The sequence below is a fragment of the Etheostoma cragini genome, chromosome 8, assembly GCF_013103735.1.
Source record: "Etheostoma cragini isolate CJK2018 chromosome 8, CSU_Ecrag_1.0, whole genome shotgun sequence".
Taxonomy (NCBI): Eukaryota; Metazoa; Chordata; class Actinopteri; order Perciformes; family Percidae; genus Etheostoma; species Etheostoma cragini.
This window is the reverse complement of record NC_048414.1, coordinates 23596118-23617212: the sequence shown is the minus strand read 5'-3', so window position 1 is coordinate 23617212 and position 21095 is coordinate 23596118. Positions and strand designations below refer to the sequence as shown.

At 40.5% G+C, this 21095-nt stretch overlaps 1 protein-coding gene and 1 long non-coding RNA gene across 2 annotated transcripts in view; one reads left to right on the top strand and one right to left on the bottom strand.

The window, feature by feature from the left end:
* LOC117948610 (spondin-1-like) overlaps positions 1–21095 on the top strand; it is a 142967-nt gene that overhangs the window by 97496 nt on the left and 24376 nt on the right. The window contains exons 11-13 of the mRNA XM_034878349.1: positions 6545–6727; positions 8810–8980; positions 15398–15565. Of these exons, the coding sequence (XP_034734240.1) occupies positions 6545–6727; positions 8810–8980; positions 15398–15565 (522 nt within the window). The remainder of the gene's footprint in view (positions 1–6544; positions 6728–8809; positions 8981–15397; positions 15566–21095) is intronic.
* LOC117948678 lies at positions 566–7805 on the bottom strand. The gene is made up of 3 exons (XR_004657516.1): positions 7720–7805; positions 6061–6062; positions 566–578 (listed from the first exon to the last, which is right to left on the bottom strand). It is a non-coding gene; the product is annotated as an uncharacterized LOC117948678 (long non-coding RNA).

Below are 21095 nucleotides of genomic sequence, written 5' to 3'. Positions count from 1 at the left end.
ACGCAGAATGTGTCGAGTTGAGTAGAGATGAGGCGAGTCGAGGAGAGTTGAGCTGTTACCAGCAGTGGAAAAATGCCATTAGTAAAAACCGTGCTTGATGTCCGAATGCCCATTCAGCCCTAAAATGCCAAAGTCTTGTCTTCTGTTTACATTAAAAACGTTTTTCTACATTAACATATGGCAATAGAGCATGGTTTTGAGTGATGTTAATGGATTTTCCAAAGATTTGCCATTGAAGTCCATGAGAAATTTTGCGCAGTTTTTAGCCAATTTCATGAAACGCGCATGGCAAATCTCTTTGAAAACACATAACATATAATTACCAAGCAATACACACGTTTTGAGGTATATTTTGTGTGCATGTGTTGGCAGCACTCCGTGACTAGTAGCGTGGCAAAAAGAGGCGGAAGATGAAAAATAATAACTAGACAATTCCGCCAGAAATTTTTACAATGTGCCTAATACTTGGTCCACATCGGATCAAAAATAAATACAAGGGGTGTCTTAAACCTTCAGAGATAGACCTTTTTAAAACACATTTAAGACCTTTCTGTTTACCCGAAACAGGTATGAAGAAGCTAATGTTAAACCCACCATACTCCAGACTTTTAGCATGTATAAAGCCAACATATTTTCACATGTACATTGTTGAACTGTGATCATTTCAACCAACAGTAGAGTTGTGATGGTTGGAATCTCACAACCATCACAACTCTACGCCTTCGCCTTATTCACTTAAAAGTAAGGCCTGTCCCAATACTCATTTTGATCGCGGAGTAGGGCTAAAATGAAGTGGTGGATAATCCTTAGTTTTAAGCCAAGCCTTGAGCTTACTTAAAAGTAATACAATGCACCGCCAGCAACAATGGCAACCAGATCAACCAGAGATACCCATACGTATTTTTGGCTTTAATAAGTGATTTAAAGATTACAACAGTCTTGTTTTGTTCTCTACACAGTCCTTTACATATATACTTGCAATCATGTTCTTCATTGAAACGTTTTTAAAAATCGCTAACTTGGTATGCTAATGCCAATCGCTTATGTTAACGGTAACATCACCTTGCTGATTTGCAAAACAGCCTCGCATTTTTTCTGCCTTGAATGGACTCATGCATGATTACAGTTTTAACCATTAGCAGAGAATTTTGGTTGATATCAGTGCATAACACTACTCGCTTTGGAGACATCAATACATGCTTTACATATACTGTCCTGTATCACGCAGAGGAAAACCAACAGCTGATCCGCTTTCGGGCTCAAATTAGCAGAAGTTTCTTGAATCAAAATATGCTGCAAAGCAATGACAATGGTAAGTGAAGTCTCTTACAGTGGGCCCTCTCCCATTGAATATCTACATGAAAGTTATTTGCTATAGAACTATACTCCAGAGGCAAGTTAATCTCGAAAACTTGCCGTATTTTGTCTTGTTGAAAAGCCGCTCACAGGCAGCTGAGGCAGGCAGGCCTGTGTTAAGTTTCAAAGAGACAAACAATATTAGTTAAGATAATTAAGCTTTTATTAATCTACAGAGAGTGTCTCATAATGCAGAGATTACCACAAATAGCAAATAATTACAATTTAAGATGTGAGACTTACAGTATAGCACTTATCACATTGAATTGAATAAAAACAAAGTGGATACAACTGTGATAAACAGTTCAATATCACAGTATGATATTGTATAATTATATCATACCTGCCTCCTTGCCTTTCCCTTGTATGATCCGTACAATTCTCTTCACAGCCATGAACGTTGAATTCCAACTTGTTTGATTTTGCCAAATGAGCTGGAGCTGGCAATTATCTTCCTACAACTTCTTCTCCCATGTATGAACGACCCGTCTTGTTCCACATGGCTTGGCATTTCCCAAAGGAAACACGTGATAGCCTCTTGTATGTATCGTTCTTCTTTTCTGGCATGTCAGCATCTGTTGTGGCATGCGCATCTTTGGTGTGCGGGAAGCTGGTACTCCGAGACATTATTTTTCCCCGGGATGCTGCAGGTGGCAGGGCAGTCTTGGTCCGACCCTGATGTGCATCCTCAGACTCGCTCTGCTCACAAAACACACTGAATGCTTTAATGAAGTTTAAGCCACTATCTCAAAATGCACAAATACCCTCACAAATTAAGTTAATGTAACGCTTGTGAGTGTTAGAGTTAACTATTAACTCATTGTTATTACATACAAGTAATTTCGGGGCGTGGATACAGTAAGAGCACGGATACAGCTTTGACGGTGTAACTTGGTCTATTTCTTTAATGACACTTCCTCCAGCGTAGAACAACTCAAGACTCATAACAAAACATGCTTCAGTATATCATCATATCCCTCCGCCAACCTGTTAACTGGATTACAGGCAAGGTAGGCCTACAACATGTTAGATAGCTTAGGTTTTCTATTTCTATAGTCATCACATTTAATTCAATTCAATTCAATTCAATTTTATTTATAGTATCAATTCATAACAAGAGTTATCTCAAGACACTATACAGATAGACCACACTCCAGAATTTACAAGGACCCAACAGTTCTAGTAGTCTCCTCCAGAGCAAGCAACAGTGCGACAGTGGCGAGGAAAAACTTCCTTTTAGGCAGAAACCTCGGTCAGACCCAGGCTCTTAGTAGGCGGTGTCTGATGGGCCGTCTGTTACATTTCATTAAGCACAATTCTTGCTAACAGAGATTCCTCAACAAATGAAAGAAACCATTAAAACAGTTAAAGATTCATATTAGCAGACATCAGTTTGTAGTCCGAGCTATATTCTGTATGCCTACTCTCATACTGCAGTCTTAGTGCCATCTACAACAAGAAAAACTTTGATTTTCATAAAATACTTCTCTGGATTATCCCTGAACTACACCAAAGATTGAAGAAACACAGCACTCAAGAAATGTATGGAGTTTGTTTGTAACATATAGCAGTTGTCTACACATATCCCTTCCCCAGTTAAAAGTCGACGTAAGTATATACGTCGACGTAAGTATACGATTGGCATATATATGCCAATCGTGTGTTGGGATCTTGCCGCTGAAGTGAGGATGGTATCGTGAAACCTTGCGCATGAGCAGTTGTGGCCAAAATAGATGCCCAGGCAAAATAGATGCCCGGTAAGTGGCAAAAATGAATTATATACGCTGAATACAGGGACTTGCCTTAAAGGACTACAATCTGCTCTTGGAAAAAAGTAGAATGCTAACAGCATGCAAAGTGCCTCATGCTACAATCCACCCAAAACCCTGAGCTTTTTGTTCACACCGCTGATGCAATACATTTGATGTGACTGTAAATTCAAAGGATTCTTTACATTCAAACCGGTGACAATTTTCGGTGACTATTTGTTCAACCTACAGCACTTTTTGGGGCGGCTGTGGTTCAGTGGGAGAGCGGTTGCATGCGAATCAGAAGGTTGGTTGTTCGATCCCCGCCCCTGCAGTCATTGTCGAAGTGTCCATGGGCAAGACACTGAACCCTGAGGTGCTGCATTGGAGTGTGAATGTGTGTGAATGTTTATCTGATGAGCCGGTGGCATCATGTACGGCAGCCCCAGCCACAGTGTATGAATGTGTGTGAATGGTAATGGTTCCTGTAGATGTATAAGCGCTTTGAGCAGTTGTGAAGACTGGAAAAGCGCTATATAAATACAGAACATTTACATTTACTTATGTTTACAGCCCAGGCTAGCAGCTAGCTTCTACACACCTAAGTAGCCCATATGAGCTAATAGATGTGTGTGAATTAATTTAGCCAGTGTCCTACATACGTTGTCCCGTGGGTTGCTAGTGCTAAACAAAAAATAGCAATGCCACGAATGCAATGTTGTTTTGCTAACTGGCGATTTTCTATTAGTTATGAAAACTGTGTTTGAAGTACCAATGCACAAATAGTTATGCGTCCACAGATTAGATGTGGAATTATTGAATGCTGACAGTTCAGTCACCACCTTTGGCAGGCACATCTGACATTGCATGATGAAACAATTGTCCCTCTCAAATGTACTGGTGTAATTGTTTTTTTCTTCCTTTCATTTTTTTCTTCTTTTTTTCTCAGAAACGGATGGCATTTGTAAGATAGCAAAATACAATACTTTATTCAAAACATAATCAAGTACATTTTATAATACCGATTTTAAAAACTACTTTAAAAATACAAAATACACAACAAAACTACTCATGAGTAAATGTATTTTGCTAATTTACTCTGGTGAATTTAATGGTTAGAGTGTGGAGGGAAGATAGATGTGATGTGACCCTTGACTAGTCTTTCAAAGCACTTTAATATTATGGGAGTAAGTGCTGTCAACTGATAGTGGTCTAGACTACTGACTATGTTTTTTTTGGGACTTTGATGATGGCTGAGGTTTTGAAGCATGATGGAACAGCGCGTTGACTCAGGTAGGTGGTAAATATCCAAATTTAGTCCAAACTTGTTAGAACATGAGTATGAAGGGTCCGTGCATGCCTTGAGCAAACACCCTGGAAACTGTCAGGACCTGTGACCTCATGTATAAATGATGCTTACACACGAAAAGGTTGCTTACGCTGGTTTTCATGCACACGGTGTGATGTAATTAAATGAACTTGCTGTGCAAGCAGCCGTGAGCATGTGCGGCCGTCTGCAACGTTTTGTCTGGCTCTGTAACGTAACGAACTCTTACTGAAAAGTGCGGAAACTCACCAAATATCACAAAAGAAGGTTTCCCCTTCAGTTAATGTCATACATTTATTACGTTGGATATGAAAAAAGATAATTATAGCCACTGATACACCATAAAAGTTCCCAAATCATTTATGTAGATATATACACATCAAAAAGCAAACCCAAAAGGGAAATCCTATTAATTGTTTAATTTGTAGGCTAACTAATAACTTTTGTTAAACATGAGAATGTGGAATTTTTATTTTATTTTATTTTACCTTTATTTAACCAGAAAGAAAACTCATTGAGATTAAAAATCTCTTTTCCAAGAGTGTCCTGGCCAAGTTAAGCAGCAGCACAAACAACAAGGTTGCAGACATATAACAAAATACATATATCATAAACATAAAACATAAAACACTTTATGCTGTTAATAAATAGTGAATAACAAGGTCATAAAATATCTAAATTTCAACAATAGTGAATAACAACAAGGATCATCAGAATAATCCATCATAACATCTACAGCCAGTGTGTTCAGCCTCCGTGTCATTTAAAAGTACTTTAAAAGCAGCCAGTGAAACCATCTCCTGAAGATTCAGGACAGTTTGCAGCTGATTCCAAGCATAGGGGGCCGCGTACTTAAACGCTCCTTTTCCTAATTCAGTCCGGACTTGAGGGACAGAATGAATACAAAATCCTTAGAGAATACTTTCAGTCACCCTCTGTAACTATAGCTGTATAACTGTAGCTATATTATGTGCACAAAAGTTTATTTCTCACAGATTAAATATCTTAGGCTACTCACTGTGCAACAACAAGATCGGAACCAGAAAATGCTATCGTCTCGGTTAGACTGTACAGTTGCTGTGGCTCAAAAACATCCTTACAGACGCACAGATGCATTTCCGAATGAAGGAACGCAGTGTAGGGTGCGTAATTAATCCTAAAGATCATGTGTAAGGAGGTGAATAAGGTGCAGGAAAATAAACCAAGCCAGGCCCGCCAAACATTGGGCTGGTTCAGCAGAGCTGTATTTATGCCATAAACAGAATGTGAAAAAGTAGGAGACGTGGCACATATGGTTTAACCAGTTCTTTTATTGATCCACTTATGTTATTTAGAACATAATGTTTTGGTTGTTTTGCAGCAGGATTAGCCTTGTGATTGGACATTGGATGACGTTAAGTGTACATTTATAGTATTACTATAATACTCAATTATGGGAGAAGGCAAAGGGAAGTCAGGGGGAGGTCATTCATGTGTGCTCAATTTCATATTGATTGTAATCTATAAAGAAAATGTGCGCAGGACCATGCATGTGCCCCATGTTAATAATGTGAATATTTCTGTGGGTACGTAATTTTCAAGTTTTGTGGTTACGTCATCTTTTAGTATAAGCTACGCAGTAGTTAATACAGCTTTCCGTGGTTTGATATTCCTCTGATTTTGGACATCAGCTGGGTTAAGACTTAGCAACTGCTCATTGTGATGTGGAGTGGCTTTTAGTGCTGCTTTAATGTTCAGTGGCTCTTTTCGAGATGCTGATTCCTTTCATTTTCTCTGCCTCTGTATCTTGAAAGAGCGTTAATTGAAGCCTGTACCTCTCTTCTCTTCCTTTCCCCCCTCCTGTGACCCAGTACCTGCAGTAATCATCTTTGGATACAATGTATTGTAAAAAATAATCAATGTCAGCCCAGTCACTGTTAAATTCATTTCAGCTTATGTAGTGGAACAAAATAGATAAAAAGGTTTTGTAAACATTTTTCATTTTTGTAAGCAATTGGTAATACTAACTGTGAGCTCTGTCAATTTCCTAATGAGGAAAAGATTTTAAAGAAAATATTAAAAAGCTTCTTTTTTGATATTTCCTGATTCACTAAACACCTGTGTTCTCTCTTAGATAACACACCAGAGACATGCATCTACTCAGGCTGGTCTCCCTGGTCAGCCTGTAGCAGCGCTACGTGTGAAAAAGGCCGCAGGATGAGGCAGAGGATGCTGAAGGCCCAGTTGGATCTTAGCGTGCCGTGTCCCCACACTCAAGATTTTCAGCCCTGCATGGGACCGGGATGCAGTATGAAGGGTAACAACATACACAGATAAATTGTATAGTGGACGAATGAGAAGTAAGGTTGGCGAGTGTAAGAAACTATAGTAATCGAAACAACGATTTAGAGAGACAGTAAGCCGGTTGTACTATTTGTTCGTATGGTTTTGAGACACCCTTTCCACAGTTACATATTCCACATGTGACTGACCCACTGGGGGAAGTTGACGTTGACTTTAAGACACATTGCCACGTGGCCCGTGCCCAGGTATGATTGGCCCAGGTATGTATGGGTTCATTGATTTCCACTTTTAAAAGAGAGCTGGTCTCTGGGCCCCTCTCAGGTTTAATGGTCTGCCTTTCCGCACTTGTATGAAGAGTCAGAAAGGGGTACTGTACGCCATATTGCAAGACATGCTCTGTGAACACGCCGAAGCAACTACCAAAGCTGACGCAATAGTGGCTGTGCACAGAAGAGTTCTGGTGTCATATCTAGGCGCATTAGGGGCTCTAAGGGGGTGAGGAACTCTGTACAATAAGACACACAATAAACTAAGTCATCATTTGTAATAAGGTGACTAACAGGTTGCAAGGGCTCAGGATCCTCAAGCTATCTCAGCTATTGATTGATTTGTGCTGCCTCAGAAAAGCAATGCTGCTGTCATGTGGATTTGCTTTTGGAGCACAGCCAAAGATTGAGCCTGTGCCTGAAAAACAAAAGTGACCCCCAGTTCTCTACATTCTTGTAGAGAATGTTCGCTTACCTTGTAACCTAACATTCTCTAATGTATGGTGACTACTTACTTCCATATGTAAAGGGACCCTTTAAGACACCCAGTGTGTCAAACAGAAACCCTCTTTTTTTCTTTTCTTTGTTCTCCTTCTTTTCTTATTCATGATATGCTTTATACAAATATATTCATACTACACCCTATATCTGTCCAATGCTTAGGTGCCAGATGCATCCTTCAGCATGGCAAACCCTGCAAAGCCCAAAAGTTGTGTGTGAAAGAACAGAGACCGCTCACACGGATCCTGACTAAATACAGGCTCAGTGACCACCAACTGGGTCAGAAAGAGATGCACTTCCTCCTCCACTGTGAAAAAAGTATCTGATAGCCAGAAAAATAAAACTACGGCGCCGTAGTCAGTGCGAGCTGTTTTAAAATGTGCTAAAAAAATGAATCTTTCTTACTTACATTTTGGATAAAAACCCACTGTAACAGACATGGATATCAAAATCACCATATTCCGAGTTGGGCAAAATCAAGGATAGAAATTACGAAAATTCCCTGATAAAGTCCTTACTGTACTTTGGTTGGTCTATACACCAGTGCACAAATCAGTGGTTAGGACAAATTCTAGTACCTCAAAACAAGTGTAGTTGTCAACTGGCATTTATAGCGATTTTTGAAGATTGACGCTAAACCCCCTCCCCTACCAGTGGATCTGGGAGAACTAAAAAAGTCACAATCACCAGGGAGAAATCAGTGAAAAGGCTTAGATTACAAACATGTAGCCAAGTTTCCATGACAAATGAAAAGTCTAGATCACGGGATAGAAAAAATTCATTTAAAATGAATGTTTTGTTCAAAAGTGATTGTGTCGTCCGGTGACTCTACTGCGCAGAAACGCAAGTGAAGATATTACTTCTTCTGTTTTTTTAATCCTCCTGTTCTCCTTAGCTGCTAGCTGCTACGTGGGTTAGGGGCGTATACACAATCACACAAGACGTGTATCATGTAGACGTGCCGACATTTGTTGTCATTACTGGTTGTCACTCCTTCTTTTCTTCTTCATGATATGCTTTATACAAATATACAAATACACCCTATCACTACCCAATGCTTAGGTGCCAGATGCAGCCTTCAGCATGGCAAACCCTGCAAAGCGCAAAAGTTGTGTATGAAAGAATAAGGACCACTCAGACAGATCCTGTACTGGTTGCAATGAGGAATAACAACAAGGGAACTGCACCTGCATGATACCATTTTTAAATCGCTCTTGACAAATGCAGAACCTTTTCTAATAATAACCTAGCAAACATAAAAGAGAAATTAGATATAAAATGTCAGACTGCTCTTCTAACAGTATGTGTTGCTTCTTTTTTTGTTTTAGAGACCTCAACTTGTATGATGTCGGAGTGGATTAGCTGGTCTGCCTGCAGTGTATCTTGTGGGAGGGGGATGAGGTCTAGAGAGCGATATGTCAAACAGTATCCTGAGGATGGCTTGCTCTGCCTGCTCCAAACTGAGGAGACAGAGAAGTGTGTTGTCAACAATGAATGCTGTGAGTCTTAATGCATTGCTTTGTGCATCTGTGACCGTGTATTTTTTCTTATTAAAACATACAGTTTATCACGTAATAATGTGAAAGGTTTCACTTTATCATGTGATAAACTGTATGTTTTAAAAAGATGGATCCTTGAAGTTCATGATGTAGATTTGTGCTACGGCCCTCACGTCTATCTGTCTGTGTGTGTGCGTGGTCCCTTCTGTTTTGTGCCGGTCTCCCTGTCAATGCCTCTTATTTGTTTGATTGTGTGTTTGTCTGTGTCTGTTTCTGTGTGTCTTGTTTGTGAGCTGCATTGTTCTTGCTGTTGCCTTTGTGTTGTGTCCTTCCCGTATTTCTTCTCTTTGTTTTTTTTAACCTGTCCTGCCTCGCAACCTGGTATACAGATGAGGAGCTGAGTACTTTGTTGTGCCAAACAAATTTTACTTCAACAAGAGAGTTGTAATATAATCCTTTGTCTGTTTTATTATTTATTTAGGATTTGTCACCGGGTGGGACGTGGTGACAGAAATTGGGATGGGGGCACAAACTCCACACAAACCGACACCATAGAGAAGGGACCATACCTGCATGAGAGAGGGGATGAGGGGTGGCGACAACAGAAAACAATAGAGGAAAACAACAATTGCACAAAGCAACAAAACCTGCAAGAGAACAGGGATGGCGACTTGGGGCAGAGAAAGAGAAGTAAAGAGAAATAAACTGTGTAATAATTTTTTTTTTCAGTAAAGCAGTATTGAAGCGCCATCTCTCTCTCTCTCTCTCTCTCAAAAATGCATGGATGGGATGCAAAAAGAAAATCAATTCTGGAAAAAAAGATTTATGTCTAGCTGAGAAAAAGGACTAATCCATACAGGTGGGATTAACTATACGCCAAATATCTATAAACCCCACGCTGCTGGCCATATCATCTGAGCAAGAGGACAACAATTTAAGTGGGAGGTTCCATTTGAAAACAATAGCTCCTTCTTTTGTTGTAGATCACCCATTATCGTTTAAGATGCGTTCAATTAAAATATATGTTGAAATTGCTGCTGCCTTTCATTTTGTTAAATCATAACAATAGTAGTGGATCCATAGTGTTTTTCTAAGGACTTTGTGACATTTTCAGGGCCTTAGACCTTAGACATATGATCCACTTACACCACTAGGTGGCGCTATAGCAGAAAAAACATTTGGCCTAAAACTCCCAAACCGTACATCGGACATTTAAAAACCATATATCCATACGTTCCCTGGAACTAGCTGAATCTCGTGATATAGGCCACGCCCATTTTCAACTAGACTTTTTTGTGTGAAAAGTTGTGATTAATCGTAACTTTTCAACTTTTTCAAATCCCTCCAAGATCGGCACAAAACTTGCCAAAGCATCTCCAGACTGACCTGACAACATGCTGTTAAAATTTTTTGTGTAGAATAAAAATTGTGCATATTACGCACAAACAAATTCTAGAAGTTAACTATGAAAATACCAACTTTGCCATATCTTGGCCAAAATAAATGCTGTTGAGGCCAAACTTTAGATTATTTCTTGGTACGACCCTTTGAGGTTACCAAACAAATATCACAACAATTGGCCACTAGGGGGCGCTACAAATACAAAAAGTTTATATCTCATGAACGTCTTATCCGATTTTTACAAAATGATACAAATACAATTTGATGGGTACCATCTAGGGCAGGGGTCTGCAACCTTTACCACTCAAAGAGCCATTTGGACCCGTTTCACACAGTAAAGAAAGCACTGGGAGCCGCAAAACCCTTTTGAAATTTGAAATGAAATAACACTGTATGTAACGTTTTTTTTGCCTTTGTGCTATTTATAAACAAACTATACTGTGTAACATTTATGAAATCAATGAACGACTGCAGATAAAATAAAATATAATTTCTGCATGCAACAAAACATTTTTCAACTCCGTAAAAAAACAAAAAATGTTGGGTTAACGGTTTAGTAAAATAGGGCTAGCACTGTCAACTTGGCTCGAATGGCAAAACCTCCACAGGTCCTCAGGGTGAAGGACTCCCAGGGCTGCGCGTCCTTTACCCTGAAGAGCTGTGTCCAGGTGTTCAGGTGTCCAGGTGTTCAGGTGCGCTGTCATGTCCACGAGACGTGGAGCTTTCCCAGCCACTCTGGCTGTTCCCAGCTCGTCCAGTAACAAACGGAACTGACGGCGATTTAAACCTTTCGCCGTTAATTTGCTCAGAATCTGAATGACAACATTCATTACTTCTGTGCATTCCGGAGGAAATGTTTGAGCACACAGGTCCTCTTGGTGCAGGACGCAGTGAAAAGTCAACAAGTTACTGTCCAGCGACTTCTGTAGGAGTCACAAAGCCGTTGTGCCAGTCATACTCGGTGCTCCGTCTGTACCACTGACACGGGGGGGGGGGGGGTTATTCCCCTTGCTCTTAAACAATTCAAGACAGCCTCACAGACGTCCCCCCGTGTTTGGCCTTTTAGTGGTATCAACTGAATCATTTCTTTTTGTGGCCCAGTCGGGTTTACGTACCGGCAGAACAACGCAATTTGTTCAATATCACCTTAGTCTTTAGATTCATCACAGGCAATTGAGCAGGCCACAGCTGACTTGATGTCTTAAATTTGCTCTACAAACTAAAATAAAATACATTTTAATAAAATATTCATTAAGTATTTTTTTAAAGCTGAGCCGCATCAGAGGGATCAAAGAGCCGCATGCAGGCTCCGGGGCCGCAGGTTGGCGACCCCTGATCTAGGGCTACTCCTAATGCGCCCCTTACAGTGGGGTACTGATCGGTTGAAGTGGGCACGGCCTATGGGACCCAGGTTTGAGTTAACCAATTACTTGAAGTGAATTACTTAAAATTAACAGGGTAGATGGGGAGTTGACCTGACTTACCAAATATTACACATGTGGACGCTTTAATGACGTTAAACTAATTTTTGCCTTTAACCCCCACATTACACGTCACACATAAAAAATCTTTACATCCAAGTGTTCATTGAGTCAAGCAAGCTTAGTCTCCGGATATAGGCCAAGCCCGGTTCTGCTCAAAGCTCTCTTCACAATACAAATACTAAGCACAAAACCAATTTTTTCACACTTCCTAGGACAGATGTGTGTGTGACAGATCTGCACTAAACCTAGTATGTAGCATCTCCAGATGGCCACGACAAAAAGTTTGTACGTTAAAGAATGCGCATTTGACCAAAAAATAAATTTAATGTAGAAAGCTAGCAAGCACATATCATATCATATCTCGGCCAAATGATATGTTATCAGCAAAAGACTTGAAAGCAGTGTGTCACATATCTCCACGGTGCTCTTTACCAAATTTGGCAAAGATTGGCTATTAGGGGGCGCCATAATCAACATTTATTTTTTTTTTCAAAAAACTCTACGCATTTAAATGGGAAATTTGCAATTGCAGTATCGCTGCCACAGTAGATGCTCACAAAACCTGTAATGATTGTTTGGCATGCCGCTCGTAAGCTCTGTACAAAATTTGGTAAAGATAGGCTAGTTTCTAATAGCCCAGTGTTGCCTGGAAAAAATTATGTTCATAGAGTGACTATGGACAAGAGGTGTTTTACAAGCTTTTATAGAAAATAAAATCAGACTGACCAGAGGTTGTCAAAATTCCTTTAGGGCTCTGGGATATTTGCAACGGCATTGTACTGCTGACTTTGCGGCTCACACTTTCTCAATATTTCCTGACGTTTGCCTTCCCACGTTATGCTTTGGGTTTTGCTTGCTCCCCTGTTCGCCGATGTTGCCGAGGCTTTTACCCTGGTCATAACTGCTTGCAGTTCTAGTTATAATTGAAAGAGTAGATAAGATAATAGATAATTAGTTTATTAGTCCCCAATGGGGAAATTACTGCACTACACTCTGTGTACACACTTTTTGTTAGTACTCAAACACAGGCCTGAAATACACACAACATGCTCAGGACCTATACATGCACTATACATGGAGAGATGTCAGAGTGAGCGGGCTGCCAGCTGAACCAGCGCCCTGAGCGGTCGGGGGGGTACGGTGCCTTGCTCAAGGGCACCTGGCAGTGCCCAGGAGGTGAACTGGCATCTCTCCAGCCACCAATCCACGCTCCCAACTTTTTGGGTCCATACAGGGATTTGAACCAGTGACCCTCCGGTTCCCAACCCAACTCCCTATGGACTGAGCTACTGCCACCCCCAAACAGTAATTGGTGTATGTGTTACAGCATGCAACCAAAATGAGATTTATTCAACTAAATACACCAATAACCTAACTGAACCTCAAACCAGACCAAGAACAAAATGGTGGTTGCTCCTGAAGGACCAGCTGAGAGAATGATGCTCCCAGCAGGGCAGGCCCTTATGCTTTCTGTAGGCCACGCCCACCCGGCCAGGCAAGACGACCCACCCACTCAGAACAACATCCCAACCGCAACAAACACCACCAAAAACAAACCAAAAAGGATAGACAAACAAACAACCACAAATCCCTTAAACCGCCATAGCCCTGGACATGGCATCCGCCACGGTACTGTCAGATCCCTTGACATGTCGAATGTCTAAATGAAAAGGTTGGAGGAAAAGACACCAACGCATCAGTCGCTGATTCGGATTCTGGAGTGAATGGAGAAAAGTCAGAGGATTATGATCTGTGTAAACCACTACCGGACTCACTCAACCCTAGTCTTCATGCAGACTAGCGGCGGGATAAATTAAGCACAAGCCCAGTAACCCGGTTAACTTTCAGCATGCTGAAAATCACCTAGACAGTCATGGAGTGCACCCGAGCAGCTCCTAGAACCGCTCTAACCACCCGCTGCACAAAAATAACAAACTAAAACAAAAAAAAGGTCAATGGTGACATCGAGTGTCACACATTGCTTATGCCTACCAGGAATAAAGGCTCCAAACTACTCACCAGCCCTCAACCCCGCAACCTGTAAGGCACAGACACCAGAGCCGGTCAAAACCGTGTGAAACACTCCCTGAAAAAAGTGTATCTACCCTTGCCAAATCAGACATGTTATCAGCAAAAGACTTGAAAGCAGTGTGTCATATATCTCCACGGTGCTCTTTACCAAATTTGGCAAAGATTGGCTATTAGGGAGCGCCATAATCAACATTTGTTTGTTTTTTCAAAAAACTCGCAATACGCATTTAAATGGGAAATTTGCAATTGCTGTATCGCTGCCACAGTAGATGCTCACAAAACCTGTAATGATTGTTTGGCATGCCGCTCGTAAGCTCTGTACAAAATTTGGTAAAGATAGGCTAGTTTCTAATAGCCCAGTGTTGCCTGGAAAAAATTATGTTCATAGAGTGACTATGGACAAGAGGTGTTTTACAAGCTTTTAAAGAAAATAAAATCAGACTGATCAGAGGTTGTCAAAATTCCTTTAGGGCTCTGGGATATTGCCAAATCAGATCTCCATTATTAGATCTCCATTATTAATAAAGATCCCGGACGAGCCCCCATTTGTTACAGCCTGGCTCAAAGCCGGCAACAAATGTGTTGGAATGTGCTACTGGTAAAAGTAAGACATTTTATACTATTGAATTACCAGTCAACACTGTTCTCCATATTGGTCATTTTTTTGTTTGTCTCTATTAAATGACAAATTTCACAGGCCACTTCTCTACCCACAAACCATGAAAATATGATTGGCTAAGACACCTGTCAATATCAAATGCATGTCCCCATTCACTTGCATTATAAAGGCATTCGGGACAGCTACTGAAGTCCCTGCTTCCCCAAGGGGAGTCACTAATTCACCCAGATAGCAACAGAAGAAAATTGGGATTTCACCGTCCTATTATAGCAAACCACAAACAAACAATAATATTGTTTGTGCAAATAATTAATAAATAAATGCAAAAATTCTAAGTCCTTACAGTTTTACAAGTACAAGGACAAAAATAGCAATTAACAAGTTAAATAAATGCATACCAAACATCTTTAAACCACTTGATTTTAATTTAGATTTTAACTTTTTAGCCGGAGCAGCCTATGTCATCATTTCAGTTTGTAAAATGGTCAAGGTATTCAGATTTATTGATTCGTGTAAGGGTTACAATTTTCAGGTTTATTTTGTGCACAGGTGACGATTTTAGAACGTGAACATTTCACGAACTGCCATGACAATGGGCTGCTCTGGGGGACGCAACAACGGGGAATTGAAACGCCGCACGCTGGCCACATCAACGGGATGGATTTGGTTAGGAAAAAAAGAGTGGGGAAAGGAACCGTCACACGCAGGACAGGCCGATCCCCGGGGTGAAAGTCCTTTGTTGGTTTTCTACTGATCTTAAGTTCAGCGGTGCTTTGAGTAGTTGTTAGGACTAGAAAGGAGCTAGATAAATGCAGCCTATTAACTTAGGAAATACTTGCATTTATTGATATTGTGTTTTTGGTATTTTGCCCTTCTCTACAGCACCAAGCACCTGTGTGGTGACTGAGTGGGCAGAGTGGGACCCCTGCAGCGTCACCTGCGGCTTGGGTATGAGAAGACGTGAACGCATGGTTAAGATGCCTCCTACAGACGGGTCAATATGTAAGACAGAGGTGAACGAAGTCGAGAAATGCATGATGCCAGAATGCCGTAAGTAATATTTATCCTTTCATGTTTTTTGTTTTTTTTTAACACCTTATTTTAGAGAATTTTATCAAATAATACAGTGACATGTCATCCTAAGTTATACAAGTAAACAGAAAGATAAGTAATACCAGGCAGAGAACAGAAACAAAAAAAACACAAAAAGCGGCATCTGAAACAGACAGATCACAAATCACAAAAAAAGGACCAAACAAAGCAAACAAAAATACAGCAACCACATGGACCTAGTCTGTTTAAGCAAATAGTACAGATCACCAAAAAATGCAGTTTATAGATTGAGGCCGGGTAAATTATTCACAGTCTGTTGGGTCCCAGGTTTTGTAAAATCTCCTTGTACAGTTGTTGAGATTGCATCAGATTTATTTCTAGCTTGACGTTCATCATCAAATCTTTAATTCATTGGTTATGTGATGGAAGAAATACATCCTTCCATTAAAATATTATAGAGTGTGTAGCTAATATAGGCCAAAACGTAAATGAGCAGGAAGATTGCAATCCTCTGAGAATGCATAATATTACGACCATAAGATCGGCGAATAATGTCAAGAAAGATGACCAGAAAGGGTAAAGGTTTGGGCAAGACCACAACATATGATAAATGGTCACTGGGGTCTGTTTGCACCTGTTACATATAGTGCTTAGGTGTGGGAGTAGTCTGGCAAGTTTAGTTTGAAAAAGTGTAGCCAGTGCAAGACTGTATTAACTGTATATATTTTTTTAAACTTTTTTTATTAGCACTTTTTCAAAAACAACAATTTTCAGTGCAATCGTGATCTGTGTATAGGACAAAAGTAAGGTTAAAATATATACACATACATATACATACATATATATATATATATATACAGTCCCTGACAAAAGTCTTGTCGCTTGTGTACAAATTGACCTGAAGTGCCGCTGAAATACATTTCTAATCAAGATTTATTTACAAGAAATGGCTCATTTTAATCCCAACAGCTTTCTGTCAAAAAGTATTCTAATATTCACAGCTTGGTAAAGCCCATTGAGTAATTTTTTGCAAAGACATAAGTGTTGTCGCCTTGTCATATGAGGTTCACCTGTGACTAATTATGGATCAATTAGGTCTCAGGTGTGTATAAATCAACCCCAGTACGCTAGACCTTCACATCCACTGCAACTAGACCTCTGCAAACATGACTAAGATTCACCCTGAGACTAAAGTTTTGATTATCGGGAGGCTGAAGACCAGATCCACTGCTGATGTGGCAGACACCTTCAAATTGTCTCAGCGTCAAGTACAGAGGATTAAAAAAACATTTAAAGACACTGGAGATGTTTTTGACAAGCCCAGGTCAGGCACACCCCGCAAGACAACTGCTCGAGAGGACCGTTTGTTGGCTTGAAAATCAGAGGCCAGACCATTTTCCACTGCAGCAGAACTCCACGAGACCAGGTCACCTGAAGTCCCTGTGTCAACCAGAACAGTTTGTCGGATTTTGTCTCGAAATTGCCTCCATGGTCGAATCAGTGCCCAGAAGCCAGCACTAAACAAAAGACAATTGAAAAACCGTGTGTCATTTGCCAAGGCCCACAGCCTGCTAAAAGGATGGACGCTCGAGAAGTGGAATTTTTCAGATGAATCTTCTGTTGAATTACACCACAGTTGCCGCAAATATTGCGGGAGATCTACTTGAGCCCGCATGAATCCAAGATTCACCCAGAAAACAGTGAAGTTTGGTGGCGAAAAAATCATGGTCTGGGGTTACACAGCAGGATGGTGCTCCATTTTTAACTGATTTTGTGTAAAGCACTTTGAATTGCCCTGTTGCTGAAATGTGCAATGCAAATGAAGCTGCCTTGCCTTGCCTTGCTCCATCGCATACTTCCATCTCCACTTCAAAGTTCCTCAAGGCGAAGAAGATCAAGATGCTCCAGGATTGGCCAGCCCAGTCACCAGACATGAACAATCATTGAGCATATGTGAGGTAGGATGAAAGAGGAAGCATGGGAGACCAAACCAAAGAATATTGATGAACTCCGGGAGGCATGCAAGACTGCTTTCCTAGCTATTCCTGATGACTTCATCAATACATTGTATGAATCCTTGCCAAACCGCATGGATGCAGTCCTTCAAGCTCATGGAAGTCATACTAGATATTAAATTTGAATCTCACAGCACCACTATTTAATTTGCTGACATCTTTTAGTATTTGTAGTAAATTTGTTCAATTTATGTATAGGCGACAAAACTTTTGTCTTGCCAAAATTTGACCTTTCTGTCTTGTTTAAATTATAAATCTTTTTTTAGTGAAACTAATTTATTTCAGTGCATTGAACATCATTTGGGAGGGTTTTAGCTTTTCCTATGAGCTTTTTCTTACACCAATTGATTAATTAAAAGTCCGGTTAATAGCAGGTGTTTCTACAAAATAGATAAGCGACAAGACTTTTGTCAATCAATTTGCCAATTTGCACAGGAATCACGAGCGTAGCCTGCAGGGAATGTCCCACTGGGGCAGATCAGCCCACCTGGTGAAGCATGCTTGGGTGAAAAAATCTTGTCAATAGCGCTGAGTGACCAGTTAATAAATTCCATGTTGAATGTTCCAGGAAAGCAGCAGGCAGGTAACAAAGAGAAAGGAGAAAAAGTTCCACATAACAAGGTAGACAACTAGAACAGGAGCCAAGCTAAGATAAGAGGGGAGAGGAGGAAATACACGACTGCCCTCGCCAGAAGAGAAGTTTGGCACACAGGGATGAAGAGTATACTCTAAGAAGAATATGTTCCCAGAAGCCGTTGTTGAGTTCTTCACCTGTGTCCTCTTCTTATTGCGCTTTGATAGGTGAATGTTTGCCACTTCTGAGTGAGAGGATTTTATCATAACCATACGAGATGGCAGATTTTGATATTGTGGTGGCAATAGTAACATATCAATAGCCAGGGTTGCTGGTTGGGAGGGAAAAAGGGAGCTAAGACTCTTTATAAAGCTACGGATATCTGAAAAAGTGACTCTTGGGAATCTTGTATTTAGCCATAATCTGGGGGAAGGAGGCAAAGACGCCCTCAATATATAGGTGATTAAGGGATTTTATGGCGTGATTAGACCACAGGGTAAATGCTCCATCTCTCAGTGAGGGTTTGAAGGTGTGAAAAGGAGTTAAGCCCAAAATGGCGTCTAAACTGGTTCCACATCTTGAGAGTAGTCTTAACTAGAATATTTTGACAGTATTCTTTGCAGACTGAGCCATTGGATGTGTTAACCAGAGCGGCCAGTGAGCATGGTGAACACAAGGCCGCCTCCAGTCTCAACCACACTGGGGCATTGTGTAAACTGTTGACACACAGCCAGTAGTGGAGTATACGGACGTTGATTGCCCAATAGTAATAATTCAAATTAGGTAAGGCCAACATATTTATCCAGAGAACAGGGGTGCTGGGGGGCAGCACCCCTGGCCTCTGGAGAAATATGTTAAGGATTCTCCAGGTCCTGTTATTCCAGATAAACGCCGAAATAGCCCCATCTAGTTTCCTGAAGAACGATTTTGGAATACAAATTGGAATGCATTGAAATAAAAAAGAAAATTAATAAAGATAAAGGTAGTAGGGACCACCTCTCAAAATTGATCCGTGTTCTAGTAAAGAAGGGACTAAAATTATACTTACAAATATATATATTTTTTTTTTCAAACTTTGTTTATTTGGTTTTTAACAAGAATTGCATACCCATACATTTACAATGCGATACATATAAAACAAACCATGCAATTCCCTTGAGTTATAAAAACAAAACAAAAAAGACAACAAAACGACCTCCAATCACTCCCATGCAATAAGGAAAAGTCCTAAGAAAAAGGGCACACATACACAACAAAAAAAAAGTTTTGAAATAAATAAAAATTAAGATGCATTCTGCTACGCCTAAAAAAATTAAAATAAAATAAAAAATAAAAAAAAGGGTACAGTTTGTGCCCAGGAAAGCAAATATGGAACTATAAGAAAAGGAAGATCCGAGAAAAAGGACACAGGATGAGCAGACAAATACATACACGAAGGACTAGACTGGGACCGAATGGAAATTAACTTGACCAACCAATCGTAGTAATGGCTGCCAGATTTCTGCAAATTTGTCAGAGGAACCCCGTAGTGACATCCTAATTTTTTCAAGTTTAAGAAAGTAAACAATATCCCTCAACCAAAGTATGAAAGAAGGAGGTTGTGGTGATTTCCATTTAGGAAGAATTATCCTCCTTGCAATAATGGTCATAAAGGACAAAGAATTTTCTTGGGAAGAGGACAAAGGAGATGGCCCCGAAAACACCCCAAACAAAACACTCTGGGGGTTCGGATCAATTTTTCTGCCAACCACGTGTGATATAACGACATACCTCTGTCAAAAAACTCTTCAGCTGGGGGCAAAGCCAAAACATGTGTATAAGGTTTGCAGGAGACTGTTGGCACCTATCACAAACTGGGGAAACCGTGCTTTAAAATTTAGACAGACGAGCCTTGGTATAATAAACGCGGTGCACAAGCTTGCATTGAATAAGACAGTGCCTAGCACATATAGAAGACTTATGCACCCGTATTAAGATACGTGACCAAAGCTCGTCAGGGATAGCCTCTCCTATATCCTCCTCCCAGAGGGCCTTGATTGAGCCTAAAGACCCAGCGCGGAACGAAGCTATGCGGGTATAAAGAATCGAAATAGATCCTTTCAGCCTAGGAATGGGCAAAAGCAAGGAGTCAAGGTCAGAGTCCTCAGGCAGTCTAGGAAAAGTGGGAAAGTTACTATGAACAAAGCTACGCACCTGTAAAAATCTGAAAAAATCTCGAGATGGAAGAGTAAATTTGGCAGAGAGTTGTTGAAAGGTAGCAAAGACACCCTCATTAAATAAATCCCTAAAGGTCCAAATGCCAAGGTTTGACCAAATCCCAAAAGTTTTGTCTGTGAGAGAGGGAGAAAAAACATGATTGTTTGCGATAGGAGCATATGGATAAAGGAGTTGTAGACCAAAATAACACCGGAATTGAGTCCAAATCTTAAGAGAGGTTTTAACTACGCTATTCTTTGTGTAAGCAACAGTCGGAGATTTAATTGGTGAATACAATAGAGCTGTGAGAGACACAGGTTTTGCTGAATTCGTCTCCATTAGGAGAGGATGGGCCACACCGAAGCCAGGCTGTCAAAACCCCAATATTGGAAGCCCAATAGTAGTACCTGAAGTTCGGTAAGGCCATCCCCCCAAGCGGCTTAGGTCTCTGTAAATATTGTCTAGACAATCTAGGGACCCCCCCCCTCCCAGAGAAAATCTGAAACAAGAGAATCTACCCGACCAAAAAAGGAGTTGGTTAAAAAAATCGGGACACATTGAAAAAGATACAAAAAACGGGGGAGAACATTCATTTTAACACAATTAATTCGAGCTACCAGAGACAACTCAAGCAATGACCAGCGCTCAAAGTCTTCTTTCACTGTCAACAGCAAGGGAGAAAAGTTAGCATTAAATAAGTCCTCATACCTATGCGTAACTCGAACTCCAAGATATGTGAAAC